The sequence below is a fragment of the Crocuta crocuta genome, unplaced genomic scaffold, assembly GCF_008692635.1.
Source record: "Crocuta crocuta isolate KB4526 unplaced genomic scaffold, BGI_CrCroc_1.0 scaffold367, whole genome shotgun sequence".
Taxonomy (NCBI): domain Eukaryota; kingdom Metazoa; phylum Chordata; class Mammalia; order Carnivora; family Hyaenidae; genus Crocuta; species Crocuta crocuta.
Window position 1 is genome coordinate 4,714,982 of NW_027527936.1, and position 16,159 is coordinate 4,731,140.

General features: G+C 36.8%; 1 protein-coding gene across 1 annotated transcript in view; it reads right to left on the minus strand.

The window, feature by feature from the left end:
- Positions 1–16,159, minus strand: part of EIF2B3 (eukaryotic translation initiation factor 2B subunit gamma) — a 120,105-nt gene that overhangs the window by 63,954 nt on the left and 39,992 nt on the right. The window contains exon 5 of the mRNA XM_077752204.1: positions 8,557–8,668. Coding sequence (XP_077608330.1) covers positions 8,557–8,668 — 112 coding nt within the window. The remainder of the gene's footprint in view (positions 1–8,556; positions 8,669–16,159) is intronic.

Consider the following 16,159-nt stretch of genomic DNA (forward strand, 5'->3'; position numbering starts at 1 on the left):
GTTACCCTGGAATCTCCCTTTATCATCATCTTAGGGATTCTTTTTCCTATACCCTACGTCTTTCTTTTTTCTTAGTTTATGCCAGAGTTTTGGTGTTATATATTCTCTAGTAGCTTTCTGAAAACAGATGATTGGAAAGCAAATGTTTGTAAAATTCTTATTCTACTTCCACACTTGATTGATAGTTTGACTACATATAGACTTAAGAATTTTGAAAGCTCTCTTCTGTTGTTTTCGTTTCTAGTGCTGCTGTTCAAAGTTCAAAGCTGTTTTAATTCCTTTATGTATGATACCCCCCTTCCTATCTGGAAGCTTATTTAATCTTCTCTTTGATATCAGTGTTAATAACATTTCATAATGAAAATCTTGGTAAGTTTCTTTTCATGCATTTTGCTGTGCACTGTTTCCTTTCAGTCTAGAAACACAGTCCCTTTAGTTCTGAAAAATGTTTTGTATATTACTTCATTGATAATATCTTCCCCCTTCATTTTCTCTATTGTCTCTTTCTGGAACTACTAATATTCAAATGTTCTTGTTGCTCCTTTAATTTACTTATCATTTCTTTATTTTTTATCAATATGTTGTTTTATTCTACTTTGTGAAACATTTTTCAAAATTAAGTTTTTCATTTTTAGCATTAGCACTTTCTTGTTCTCTAAGTGCTGCCTTTATTCTTTTTTTTTTTTTAAGTTTGTTTATTGGTGGGGGAGCAGGGCAGAGAGAGAGGGAGAGAGAGAATCCCAAGCAGGCTCCACACTGTCAATACAGAGCTTGATACGGAGCTTGAACTCACGAACATGAGATCATGACCTGAGCTGAAATAGAGAGTTGGACCCTTAACTGACTGAGCCACCTAGGTGCCTCTAAATGCTCCCCTTGAAAAAACTGTTTTGAGTATAGTTGACCACAATGTTATGTTAGTTTCATGTGCACAACATAGTAATTCAACATCTCTATATTATGCTATTCTCATCACAAGCATGTAGCTACCATCTCTCACCATAAAACACTATTACAATATCACTGACTATATTTCCTAAGCTGTGCCCTTTATTCTTGTGATTTATTGAGTCCATTAACTGGAAGCCTGCATCTCCCATTCCCTTTCATCCATTTTGCCCATCCCCTCACTTTTTTCCTCTGGCAACCATCAGTTTGTATTTATAGGTCTGATTCTGCTTTTTGTTTGCTTATTCATTTGTTTTTTTGATTTCACATGTAAGTAAAATCATATGGTATCTGTCTTTCTCAGTCTTATTTCACTTAGCATAATACCCTCTAGGTCCATTCATGTTGTCACAAATGGCAAGATCTTGTCTTTTTTTTGGCTGTATAATAGTCTGTGTGTGTGTGTGTGTGTGTGTGTGTGTGTGTGTACACCACAACTTCTTTATCCATTCACCTATAGATGGACATGTAAGTTTCTTCTATATCTTTGGCTACTGTAAATAATGCTGCAATAAATACAGGGATGCATATATCTTTTGAAATTAGTGTTTTCATTTTCTTTGGATAAATACTCAATAGTGGAATTATTGGGTCATATGGTCTTTCTATTTTTAATTTTTTGAGGAACTTCCATACTGTTTTCCACAGTGGCTGTACCAATTTACATCCTCACCAATAATGGATGAGGGTTCCTTTTTCTTCACATCCTCACCAACAATGGATGAGGGTTCCTTTTTCTTCACATCCTCACCAACACTTGTTGTTTCTTGTCTTTTTTATTTTTAGCTATTCTCACAGCTATGAAGTGGTATCTCACTGTGGTTTTGATTTGCATTTTCCTGATCATTAGTGATGTTGAACATCTTTTCATGTGTCTGTTGGCCATCTCTACATCTTCTTTGGAAAAATGTCTATTCAGGTCCTCTGCCTACATACACACACATGTGTGTATACATATGTGTTACACATACACTTATATATATAAATGTTTTATTTTTGAGAGAGAGACAGAGCATGAGTGGGGGAGGGGCAGAGAGAGAGGGAGACACAGAATCTGAAACAGGCTCCAGGCTCTGAGCTATCAGCACAGAGCCCTACGTGGGGCTCAAACCCATGAACCATGAGATTACCACCTGAACCAAAACTGGACGTTTAACTGACTAAGCCACCCAAGACACCCCAAATCAGATTTTTCTTTTTTGGTGTTAAGTCATATAAGTTCTTTATATATTTTGGATAGCAACATCTTATGGGATGTATTGTTTGCAAATATCTTCTCCCATTCAGTGGGTTGCCTTTTTGTTTTGTTGATGGTTTCTTTCCCTGTGGAAAAGGTTTTTGTTTTAATGTAGTCCCAATAGTTTATTTTTGCTTTTGTTTCCCTTGCCTTAGGAGACATATGTAGAAAAATGTTGCTATGGCCAATGTTGGAGAAATTACTGCCTATGTTCTCTTCTAGAAATTTTATGGTTTCAGGTTTCACATTTAGGTCTTTAATCCATTTTGAGTTTATTTTTGTGTGTGGTGTTGGAGAGTGGTCCAGTTTCATTCTTATGTGTATGTAGCTGTCCAGTTTTCGTAGCACCATTTGTTGAAGAGAGAGTCTTTTTCCCATTGTATATCCTTGCCTCCTTTGTCATAGATTAATTGACCATATAAACCATGGTCTTATTTCTGGGCTCTATTTTGTTCCATTGATCTATGTTTCTATTTTTGTGACACTAAATGTTCCCTTTTTAATACAGAATTCTACTTTTGCGGGCATGAATGCAGTATTCTCTCATCTCTCAACGAGGGCAAGGATTTTGGTGTGTTTTGTTCACTGATGTATTCCTAACTCCCAGAATAGTGGTACTCAGATGCTCAAATATTAATAAATCTTTCTGAGTAATGTTCTTTTTTGAAGTGTTTTTCTCTCTGAAAAATATATTTATTTAAAATTTTTAAAGTTTATTTATTTTGAAATAGAGAGTGCAAGGGGGGAAGGGGCAGAGAGAAGGAGATACAGAATCCCAAGCAGGCTCTGCACTGTCAGCCTAGAGCCTGATGAGGGGCTCAAACTCATGAACTGCAAGATCATGACACAGGCTGAAATCAAGTCAGATGCTTAACCTACTGAGCCATGTGCCCTCTCTCCCTCTCCACCCATCTATCTATTTATGACAGAGAGAGAGAGAGAGAGAGAGAGAGAGAGAGAGAGAGAGAGAGAGAATATGAATATGTGCCAGTGGGGAAGAGGAGCAACAGGAGAGAATGAGAATCCCAAGCAGGCTCTATGACCACAACCGTGGAATCATGACCCGAGCAGAAATCAAGAGTCAGATGTTCAACTGACTGAGTCACCCAGGCTCCCCAACTCTTAAGATTTCAGTTGGTCTTTTTTTTTTTTTAATTTTGTTTATTTATTTATTTATTTATTTATTTATTTATTTATTTATTTATTATTTCTAATTTTTTTCTTAAAGTTTATTGTCAATTTGGCTTCCATAACACCCAGTGCTCATCCCCACAAGTGCCCTCCTCCNCAGTTGGTCTTTTTTTCGGCTAACTTGTTGGGCTTTTTTTCCCTGTTTATTTGTTCTGGCCTCTAGAACTCATAATCCCCATTTCTTTTTATCTAAATTTAAGAGTGGCACGCACATACACAAAATCTCATTGTGAGCGCTGAACACGTGGTAGGCTTTGTCAACTTTGAAATTCAATGTAGGATGATCCAAGAAGTGGATTCTCTGTTGGGAGTTTCCTGATGTCTGTATCTTTTAGGTCTCCTCTTGGACTGTCTGCTACCACAGAGAAGAATACTCTAATGTCCTTGCTTGACAGGTGCAAGCCTGGCTGCTAGTATTTAGAAGCTAATTGGGAGACAGAAGCTGAAGACCTTAGGATATACATTTACTACTCACTTTTTGCATTGTATCTCCATCCCTCATTTATGCCTGATGCCCCAACCCAGAGAGCTTCTATTTTACCTTCTTCTGAGAATAAATCTCTAGTCTCTTGCTAGGGATGTGAGGTCTTGGGGAGGTAACCTGAGGATCAATCTACAGTTTGGACAGATTTTCAAGTATTCCTTTAGCTTCACTTGTAGATATACTTGGTGCCGTTGAATCCTGACTCTTTAAAGAGTTTTGTAGGGCAAATCAGTGTGCAGTTCATCTTTTCCCACTGCTGGCTTAGCATTCAGCTTTCTCAGTGTATTAAATTGTCCTGCTTTACTGCTTCTGCTCTTTCCTTTTCCATCTTCTTTAGACTTCTGAATTTACACCTCTCTAAAATCCCTGTGTTTTAATGGGGTTTCAGAAATCCTCATATTTACTCAGCCCTTCTAATTTTATGTTAAAATCCATTTTACTTTACCAAGAAGTCCTTATATCTTTGAATACACCTTTTGGTCCCATGTTTAGTTCTGTATTTCAGAGACATTAGTTTATTGTCATCTTTATCTTTTATTTCTATTAGATTCGCTATAATTTTTAATCATTTTCACTGAAATTACTGAATATCTCAAAGCTTTCTTCTGTTAATAATTTGATTTTCAATGGTATCTGTTCTGTTCTTTGCTAATTTAATTGGTCTTCAATTTATTTTCTTAGTTCTACAATACTGCCTTTTATCTCATTTTGTTTTACCATCTCATCACTGAACTTTTATTTATTAAATTCACATTTTGATGAGTTGTTTTTTAGTTGTACAGTTGTACAGGAGTAAGAAATTCTATTCAATGAATTATGCTTTTTTTCAGGATACTTTTTTTGTTCTTTTTAGAATATTTTTCTTGATTTCATTTTGCTTGCTGTAAGTCTGCACAGTTGACATAGCAATTATTTTGGTCTTGTTCATGCTTATTTGTTTTGATATGATATGGATGAGTTCTTATTTTTCGTCCTCCTGTACCTGAGACCAACTACCAAGTGAGTGGTGGTAATTTTTTTCTTTCTTTTTTTTTTTTTTTACTGAAGTATAGGTGACACACACTGTTACATTAGTTTCGTATGTACAATATAGTGATTTGACAAGTCTATACTGTTATGCTATGCTGACCACAAGTGTAGCTACCATCTGTCACCATACAACACTATTATAATACCATGACTATATTCTCTATGTTGAGCCTTTCATTCCTGTGACTTATTCATCCCATAACTAGAAACCAGTACCTCCCACTCTCCTTCACCTCTTTATACCCACTCCCTACTCCCCTCCCCTGTGGCAACCACCAGTTTATTAATTTTATTTATGGGCCTGTTTCTGCTTTGAATTTTTTTAATTTTCATTTTTTTGAAAAAGACTTTATTAAAAAAAAATTTTTTAATGTTTATTTTTGAGAGACAGAGAGAGCACATTTAAGTTGTGGGGGGGCAGAGAGAGGGGGACAGAGGATCTGAAGCGGGCTCTGAGCTGATAGCGGAGAGCCCGATGTGGTGCTCAAACTCACGAACCATGAGATCATGACCTGAGCCGAAGTCAGACATTTAACTGACTGAGTCACACAGGTGCCCCCAAAATATTTTATTTTTAAGTAATCTCTGTACTCAATGTGGGGCTCAAACTCACAACTTCCAGCTCAAGAGCTGAATGCTCCACCAACTGAACCAGACAGGTGCACCTGTTTCTGCTTTTTAAAATTTTGGGTTTTTTTTTTTTAGATTACACAAATAAGTGAAATCATATGGTATTTACCTTTCTCTGTCTGACTTATTTCACTCAGCATAATACTTTCTAGGTCGGTTTATCCTCATGTTGCAAATGGCAAGATCTCATTCTTTTTTATGGCTAATATTTCACTGTATATATTACCACATCTTCTTTATTCATTCATCCATCAATGTATCGATGGCAGGTTGCTTCCATATCTTGGCTACTATAAATAATGCTGTAATAAACAAAGGAATGCACATATCTTTTCAAATTACTGTTTTTGTTTTCTTTGGGAAAATACCCAGTAGTGCTGGTTATTTTATATTCTGTGTATTTTTCTATGGCTTCAAGGAATGATGTGAGCCAGAGGTATAGAAAGGGCAGAGGGAACAGACCTAAGGTGCTGCAGAATCTTTGTTAAAATATTCTTTTTGGGGGGCATGGGTAGCTCAGTCAATTAAGTGTCCAACTCTTGACTGTGGACCAGGTCATGATCTCATGGTTCATGAGTTTGAGTCCCATGTTGTGCTCTGTGCTGTTAGTGCAGAGCCTGCTTGGAATTCTGTCTCCCTCTTTCTTTCTCTGCCCCTCCCCTGCTTGTTCTCTATAGCTCTCTCAAAATAAGTAGAAATAATCTTTAAAAAAAACACATATTTTTCTTTCCTGAGGTTCTGTTAAAGATTTTTCTTTCATTCCACATGATTAAGGGTTAGATTCCATTCCTACAGAGGGATAGTCTCCAGCTTCATATTACTTCACCTATTCATTTCTATGCTTGATCTTTCATTTCTGTTAAAGAGTCAGCCTCATTGTTCATTTTCTCTGCTTCATCATTTATTTGCAAGTAGTTGTTCCCACTACTTCTCAGTCAGAGGAAGATAAAAGTACTTAAAAAAAGAAGATAAAATGTGCTTGATTTGGTTCTTTCCAGCTTTGGAGCTTTTAGTGGGAATTTGCAGGATTTCATTTATGCATCAGTATGGCTTCTGGGAAGTAGTGATAGGGTGGAGTTGGGACCCACCTTTATTCCTTGCTATTCTTCATCGGAATCTTGTTCCTTTCCTTGACCTTCAATTTTTAAACTTTATTAATTATCCTACTTTGCCTTTGAAATTTCTGCCAGTTTTATTTCCCATAGCAGCCCTCTTATTATTATCAAACCCATTTTTACAGAATAGACAACAATAGAGTTCTAATACAGAGCTCTAATACATTGGGGTAATTGGGCTAGCTGGAGCTAGAATTTAATTTCATTTTCATTAAAATATATACTTTGAAATATGTCTCCTACTTCTGTTATCCTGGATGGCAAAATCAATAAGACATTTTTCTTTTCCAATTTATTCCTCTCACATTCATTTTGTCCAGGTTCCAAACGTGTGGTTGTGTTTTTTTTTTTAAATAGCAAAAATAGGTTTAATCAAGAATAACAGAGAATTGCAATCTGGGACAAGCAAGCTATGGCAATACCAACCCAGGCTCCAGACGGTTTTTTTAATTTTTTTAATTTTTTTATTATTTTTTTAATGTTTTTTATTTATTTTTAGGAGAGAGAGAGAGAGAGAGACAGCATGAGCAGGGGAGGGTCAGAGAGAGAGGGAGTGACAGACTCCGAAACAGGCTCCAGGCTCTGAGCTGGCAGTCAGCACAGAGCCCGACGCGGGGCTCGAACCCACGAACCGCGAGATCATGACCTAAGCCAAAGTCGGACGCTTAACCGACTAAGCCACCCAGGCGCCCCACCAGACGGTTTTTAAACATTCCTATTATTGGTATGAGGCAGTAAAGCTCTGAGTATGGTGGCTTCTGATGAAAAAGTCCATGCTGGGTAAGCACTTAATCAATATTGATTCAAGAAAATATGCCTGGTTTGAGATGGCCAACAGACACATGAAACGATGCTCAGCATCCCTCCTCATCAGGGAAATACAAATNAGAAAATATGCCTGGTTTGCCTATTTGTAGCCACTAGGATGGATACTATCAAAAAAGAGAAAACAGCAAGTGTTGGTGAGGATGTAGAGAAATTGGAACCTGTGTATACTTTTGGTACAATTGTAAAATGGTACAGCCATTATAGAAAATAGTATGGAGGTTCCTCCAAAAATTAAAACTATAACTCATATAATCTAGTAATCCCACTTCTGGGTGTATATCCAGAAGAATTCAAAGCAGGATATCAAAGGAATATGTGCACACATGTTCATGCAGCTTATTCACAATAGCGAAGAGGTGGAAGCAAACCAAATGTCTGTGGACAAAGGAATAAATTTGAGAAATGTGGCATACATACATGATGGAATATTACGTAGCTTTAAAAAAAGAAGGAAATTCTGACACATGCTACAACATGAATGAATCCTGAGGATATTATACTAAGCGAAATAAGCCAGTCGAAAAAACACAAGTACTGTATAATTCCAATTATCTGAGGTATCTACTTTTAAAGTAGTCCAGTTCATAGAAACAGAAAGTCAAATGGTGATTACCTAGAGCTAAGGGACAGGAAAAAGAGAAAAGCTGTTGTTTAATGGATATAAAACTTCAGATGTGCAAGATGAAAAAGTTTTGGAGGTCTGTTTCACAACAATGTGAATACGTTTCACACTACTAAACCACACACTTAAAAGTGGTTAAAATGTGTGTTTACCACATTAAAAAAAAAAAAAAAGCAAAAGAAGGTCTATAAAACTATTAGAAAGACAGCCTTGTTCCCTGTTTTCTCCACAGCTGCTATGCTCTACTGCTATGCAGGATTTGACTCTACCTTGGCAAGAAAAGACACAGGGAAAAGCTAAGCTTATGTGGTGAAGAAAAGCCTTCATCCTGTCTCATGGGAAAATAGTCACATACTTTTGTCAATTTCACACAGTATAATCTAGTTTTCATTCCCTCTTTCCCATCCACTGGGTGGTTTTATTTTGTTTTAAGACAAGGAGAATTGCCAGAAAGAAAAACCCTAGGGCTTACTTCTGCAGGATGGATCCCTTAATGACCAGCTCTTCATCCAAGTCCGCTTCATTAGCCATGAAGAGCAGCCTCTTTCCTGTGCTGTCCACTCCAATGAAGTCACGCTGCTCCACTGAATCATACAAAATAAAGAAAATCAAACAAAGCCATTTGCCCCTGCCTGCATGACTAAGTCAGGGGGACAGGGCACCTGCTCACAATTCTCTTGGAACTGAATACAGGATTGTTATATAGGACAAACTTATCACAGTGTTTAAAACATGGGTAGTCAAAATGTTTTGTACTGTTCTAAAGGATACTATTAGGTTAACTGGTGAAGTTTCAATAAGGTCTATAGATTAAAGTATTAGAGCAATGCTATTTCCTTTTTGGGCAGCGCTGAGAAGTGGAGAGCAGGATACACACTGATGTATTTAAAAGCAAAGGGAATCATGTCTGCAACTTATTCTCAAATAGCTCAGAAAAACAGTAATAGTATATGTACTATATTGTGTATACATATCATACATTTATTTTTTATTTAAAAAATTTTTTTCTTAATGTTTGTTTATTTCTGAGACAGAGACAGCACGAGCAGGAGAGGGTCAGAGAGAGAGGGAGACACAGAATCTGAGATAGGCTCCAGGCTCTGAGCTAGCTGTCAGCACAGAGCCTGACACGGGGCTCAAACCCACGAACCGTGAGGTAATGATCTGAGCCAAAGCTGGACGCTTAACCGACTGAGCCACCCAGGCGCCCACTCATCATACATTTAAAGTATATCATAAGAGAGATAGAATGATAGAACAAATGTTAACATTTGGGGAATTTCGGTAAAGGATATGTAAGTTCTTTGTACTAGTCTTGTAATCATTCTGTAAGTGTGAAATTATCTCAAAAACTAAGAGTGAAGGAGTGATAGATATGTTAATTTGTGATCATTTCACAATTGTGTCTATTATCATCAAAACATCAATGTATACTTTATTTTATTTCTAATTTTTTAAATGTTTTATTTATTTCTGAGAGAGAGAGACCGCGTGAGCAAGGGAGGGTCAGAGAGAGAGGGAGACACAGACACAGAATCTGAAACAGGCTCCAGGCTTTGAGCTAGGTGTTAGCACAGAGCCCAACGCGGGGCTCGAACCCACGAACCGTGAGATCATAACCTGAGCCGAAGTTGGACACTACTGACTGAGCCACCCAAGATGCCCCTCAATGTATACTTTAATTACACATAATTTTTCTTTGTCAACAATAAATAAATAACGATTAATAATAAAAAGCTGAATATGTGGATGAACCAAAAACTCACTACATGGCACAGAAAAAAGGAATCCTTTCTCTGCAAATAATACCCTAGGTCTGCTCACTGTGGAAATGGGAAAAATATTATTTACAGACATGTACAATCAACATTAACTATATATCTATTATACATCAGATTTTATTATTCTGTATGACAGATCATTCAAAGAAAATAAGGTGAATTTTTACTAGATGTGGACGGTTCTTTGGTAAACAGTGATTTTACAGGCTGTCATATTATTGCTGTTTTCTGTGTTAGATTTCTTTCCGCCAACCAGATAATAAATTCTTCAAAGGCAGGCTTAGGATTCCTTTATATCTCCTTTAACATCTAGTACAGTGTCAGGCACTTAATAAAATATCCTACTAAAATCTGAGGAGTATCTATAGCTTACAAAAGCATTTTCACATAGAGGCAGCATAGCATAATGATTAAGAAGAGAGCCTCTGAGGCCTGATCACCTGGGTACAAATCCCACTTACTAGCTGTATGTCCTAACCAAGACACTCAACTTCTCTTTTCTTCAGCTTCATCTGCAAAATGGGTATCATAATAGCACCTACCTCACAGGCTTGTTATGAGCAGTTAAGATTTGTAAAGCTCATAATAATGCTATTAAACCAAACATTAAATAAAATGTTTTAAGTTAAAAAAATTTAAAAAAAACGCATGCTCTCATTTGATCCTCACAATAATAAAGCAATGATTTAATACCTCTTTGAAAGGAGAAGAAAAAAGTTAGGCTCTAGAAAAACAGTATTTCTAAAGATGAATTTGTCTGTCTCCTACTGACAGACAAGAGCTACTATATAACTGAACATGATTCACTGTTGGCTACAGCTGCCTATAAACCTAGAACCAAATGTATTACAAGTGTATAATGTGTTTAGCCCAGGTGCTTGAAAGCCTTCATTCCTTGAGATGGTTTCCGGTCCTCTTATCACATGTAGTGTCTGAATCCAAATAGGGAAAAACTATCATAAAAAATCATATGTTGGGGTGCCTGGCTGGCTCAGTCAGAAGAGCATGTAACTCTTGATCTCAGGGTCAGAAGTTTGAGTCCCACGCTAGGTACAGAGATTACTTAAATAACTAAAGGAACTTTAAAAAAATTGGTTATATGTTGTTGTTTTCAATAACCAAGATTAGTGAACTCCAAAGAAGGAAGGGCAAAGAATGCCAACTTGAGGGTAAGTTTCACAGAGAATTTCAACTGAAGCAAATTTTGCAGAGAATTTCAAATGCCACACAGCAGATATGACATATATCAGTTCATCTATTACATGGAAACTCGAGAATATAAAGGTCTGCAACAGTCTGATTATGAGCCAATATTTTAAAAAGAAACACAGAGATGTTATTTTTGGATATAATTTGGAGTGCTTACTCTATCCAAGTTCTTCAGCCTTACACAGCCTCGAATTATTGAATGTCCTGGGAGCAGTGATTTCTAAGTCCATGCTTCAGTTATGTTGCTCTTTACTCACATGCCTCACTCTCAGGGGCCCCTCCTTGTATTTGCTTCCTTGAAGCTCCCATAGTAACTGGGATCTCAGAATACACTACAAATTATAGGAACTTGTTTCTTTATGTTCTGTTTTAACAAAGTAAATTCTACTTTGGGAGCAGAGAATGTAACATCAAAATGTCCATCCTAAGAAGACTACAAAAATAAGGTTAAGAAAGCAGTTAAAGCTATGAATAGAAATTAAACAAAATTCTGGCAACTATTCATATTTTTTTCTAGTTGATTTTTACTTATCTGACACTTCTGTCTCCTCTACAGTCATTTTACTTATCCATTCATTCATTCAACTAATAAATATACTTGTGCACCTCCCTTGTGATATGTTTATGGTAGGGAATTCCAACACGTTTTATGAGGCGAGCATGATCCTGATACCAAGACCAGAGAAAGATATGACGAGAAAAGAAAATTATAGGCATATTCATTTATTATGTAAATACAAGGATCTTAAATAAAATATTAGCAAGTAAAAACTAAAAAAATATATAGCAGAATTAAAAGGGTTACAAATTTGTTGTACTTCTTCAAGAGGTAAGGTCTAGAATGTAAAACGGTATAGCCACAGTGGAAAATAGTATGGCGGTTCCTCAAAAAATTTTAAAAAATAGAATTACCGCATGGTTCAGCAATTCCACATCTGGGTGTATCACCCAAAAGAACTGAAAGCAGGGTCTCACAGAGATAGTGTGTACACCATTGTTCATAACAGCATTGTTCACAGTAGCAAAAATGTGAAAACAACCCAAGTGTCCACTGATGGAGTAATGTATAAACAAAATGTAACATATACATATAAGAGAATATTATTCAGCCTTAAAAATGAAGGAAATCTTCCAATATGCTAAGCATGAATGAACCTTGAGGGCATTGTCCTTTATGAAATGAGCCAGTGACAAAAAGACAAATACTGTATGATTCCACGTATATATGGCACTTAAAGTAGTTAAAATCATAGAGACAGAAAGTATATGGGGCACCTGAGTGGCTCAGTCGGTTGAATGTCTGACTTCAACTCAGGTCACGATCTCACAATTCACAAGTTTGAGCCCCGCAACGGACACTCTGCTACTGTCAGCATAGAGCCTGCTTCAGATCCTCTGTCCTCTCCTCTCTCTGCTCCCACCCTCTGCCCCTCTGCTCATTCTCTCTCTCTCAAAAATAAAATAAACAATAAAAAAAAAAAAAAAAAAAAAAGAGGGGCACCTGGGTGGCTCAGTCAGTTAAGCATCTGACTTCAGCTCAGGTCATGATCTCATAGCTCATGGGTTCGAGCCCCACATTGTGTTCTGTGCTGATAGCTCAGAGCCTGGAGCCTGTTTCAGATTCTGTGTCTCCCTTTCTCTCTGCCCCTCACCCACTCGTGCTCTGTCTCTCTCTGTCTCAAAAATAAGTAAAACAAAAAAATTTTAAATAAATCTTTAAAAAAATACCTCTGGACTGTACACCTAAAAAGGTTGGTAAATTTTTCATGTATTTTACCATAATAAAAAGAAGTGAAGGAAAAGAAGTGCTTTTCTCCTGTGAAGGAGAAAAAGAGATAAGGTCTAGTTCTCCATCCTTTATATCTAGGCTGGCCTAGCAACTAGCTTTAACAGAGTGCAATGGAATGACACAGTCTGAGTCGAAGCTTAGCTGCAGGAGACTTTGTTTGTAGCTTCTTCTCTCTCTCTCTCTCTCTTTTTTTTAGAGAAGGAAAGAGAGAGAGAATCCCACATGGGCTCCATGCTGAGTGTAGAGCCTAATGTGGTTTAATCCCACAATGCTGGGATCATGACCTGAACCGAAATCAATAGTCAGATGCTCAACCAACTGAGCCAACCAGGTGCCTCTTCTCTTACTCTTTTAGAACCTGCTGCTGTTATATAAACAAGCTTGGGCCTCCAGTATGGCAACAGACTGGATGAAACAGAAAGTCAACTATCACAGCTTAGGCCCTAGACATATTAGTGTGCCCAACTGTGGTAGGCAGCATCTAAGAATGTTAATTGCCTCTTGGTAATCACACAACTTCTGTATCCCCTCCCACTGAGTACAGGCTGGCTAGCAACTTGCTTCTAACCAACAAAATGTGGCAAAAGTGATGAGATATTACTTTTGTGATTCAGTTACATAACTTTGTAATTTCTGTCTTGTTAGGAGATTCTCTTCCTTGCTGGCTTTGGCGAAGCAAATTGTTATGTTGAAGAGGCCCAAGTGATAAAGAAACGAGGGCAGCCTCTGGCCAACCACCAGGTAGAAACTGAGGCTTTCAGTCTAACAGTCCTTAGGAAACTGAAATTCTGCCAACAAACAAGAGAGCTCAAAAGCAAATTTTTTCCTAGCTGAGCCTTCAGATGAGACCTCAACTCTGAATGACACCTTGATTTCAGCTTTCTGAAAGACTCGGAAAGTAATGCTGGACTCCTGACGCACACTATCATTTTAAGATGTTAAGTTTATTGTAATTTGTTATGTAGCAATAGATAACATAGATAACATATACTAGCAGCAACAGATAACTAATACACTAGCTGACACCATTTGAACAGAGAGATGAGACATTCAGTTACAGCAGACCAAACTGCCAACCTAAAGAATCATGAGCAGATTACATCCTTCTTGCTGCATTTTTTTTGCAGTGTTTAGCTTTACATTAAAAAAAAAAAAATCAATTTATTGAAACTAAAACAAAACAAAACAAAAGCATTTTGCCTATTTCTACCATCCACCTCTGGAAAGCACCAATCTGTTCTCTGTATCTGTGAGCTTAATTAAAAAGAGATTTGTTTAGATTACACATATAAAAGAGATCATATGGTATCTGTATTTCTCTGATTTATTTCACTTCACGTAATATCCTTGAGGTCCATCCATTTGTTACAAATGCCAAGATTTCATTATTTTTATGGCTGAATGATATTCCATTGTGTATATATACATAATTTCTTTACCCATTCATGTACTGAAGGACACTTAGGTTTGTTTCCATATCTTGATTACTATAAATAATATTGCAAAGAACAAGGGGGCACATATATCTTTTTGAATTAGTGTTTTTATTTTTTGTTTTTGAAAAATATTTAAAATTACTGGATCATATGGTAGTTCTATTTTTAATTTTTTGAGAACCTCCATACTCTTTTCCAAAATGCCTGTATCAATTTACATTCCTACCAACAGTGCATGAGGGTTCCCTTTTCTACATATCCTCACCAACACTTGTTATTTCTAGTCTTTTTGGTAATAGCCATTCTAACAGGTATGAGGTAGTATCACATTGTGGTTTGTATTTCCCTGATGATTAATGATGTAAAGCATCTTTTTATGTACCTATTGGTCCTCTGTATGTCTTCTTTAGAAAAATGTCTATTCAGGGACGCCTGGGTGGCTCAGTCGCTTAAGCATCTGGCTCTTGATTTTGGCTTAGGTCATGATCTCATGGTTCGAGTGATGGAGCCCTGCATCAGGTCCATGCTAAGTGTGTGGAGTCTGCTTAGGATTCTTTCCCTCTCTCTCTGCCTCTCTCATGCTCATGCTCTCTTCTCTCTCAAAATAAATGAATAAACTTAAAAAAAAGAAAAGAAAAATGTTTATTCAAATCTTCTGCACAAAATATCAAACAGCTATGAGGACAAAAAAAAGACATGCAAAAGCTCAAAAATTTATTTTTCACAAACCCCATCTGAGGAGGCTACAAGAGGATATGTTTCACAAAAAAGTGAATATAAACTAAGAAAGAGGTCAAAATAAAATAAAATAAAGGGACCTGGGTGGCTCAGACAGTTAAGCATCTGACTTTGGCTCAGGTCATGATCTCACGGTTCATGAGATTGAGCCCCACCCTGGGCTCTCTGCTGTCAGCACAGAGTCTGCTTCAGATCCTCTGTCTCCCTCCCCTTGCTCTCTTTCTCTCAATAAATAAATAAATAAATAAATAAGTAAGTAAGTAAATAAATAAATAAATAAAATAAACTGAGAAAGAGGAAAATAATGAGATTCAAAATATGAAAGTGAAATGTGAACCTAAAATGGTAGTTCCCCAGAAAAGCTCTAAGAGAGGTATCTTCAAGAATCTGAAACTGAGAGAAATAAAATAAAGTAAAATAAAATAAAATAAAATAAAATAATAAAATATTGTTTAAAAATGTGAAAAAAGTTAGCTAAAAATGTTGAAAGTGGCTGCCTCTGAGTAAGGTGAGAACAGACAGGGTGAAGGACTGCTATTTATTATAATATAACTTGAACAATTCTATCAGTCTTTAAATTATGAGTATATAAAACTTTGATAAAAAAAACCCCTAAATTCAACAAAGAAGGAAAAAGAAGGCCCAGACTATGGAGTCAGAAAGCACAGGTTAAAGTTCTGAGTGGCTTAGTCAGTTGAGCATCTGACTTTCGCTTAGGTCATGATCTCGCAGTTCGTGGGTTCGAGCCCCGCGTCGGACTCTGTGCTGACTGTCAGCTCAGAGCCTGGAGCCTGTTTCAGTCTGTGACTCCCTCTCTCTCTGACCCTCCCCTGCTCACGCTGTCTCTCTCTCTCTCCTAGAAATAAATAAAACATTTAAAAAAAAAATAAAGTTCTGATACTGCCACTTACCACTGATGTGATTGATATTAAGCAACTATGCACAAAATGCTAGTAGGCCATCCATGGATATAAAATTTGGTAAATAACAAAACTACCTAGCCCCATTCAATGGATTTTATTTTATTTTTTTGTTTCAAGTTTTTATTTAAATTCCAGTTAGTGAACATATAGTGTAACATTAGTTTCAGCCAATTCACTAGATTTTAGTTTGATAGCAAAT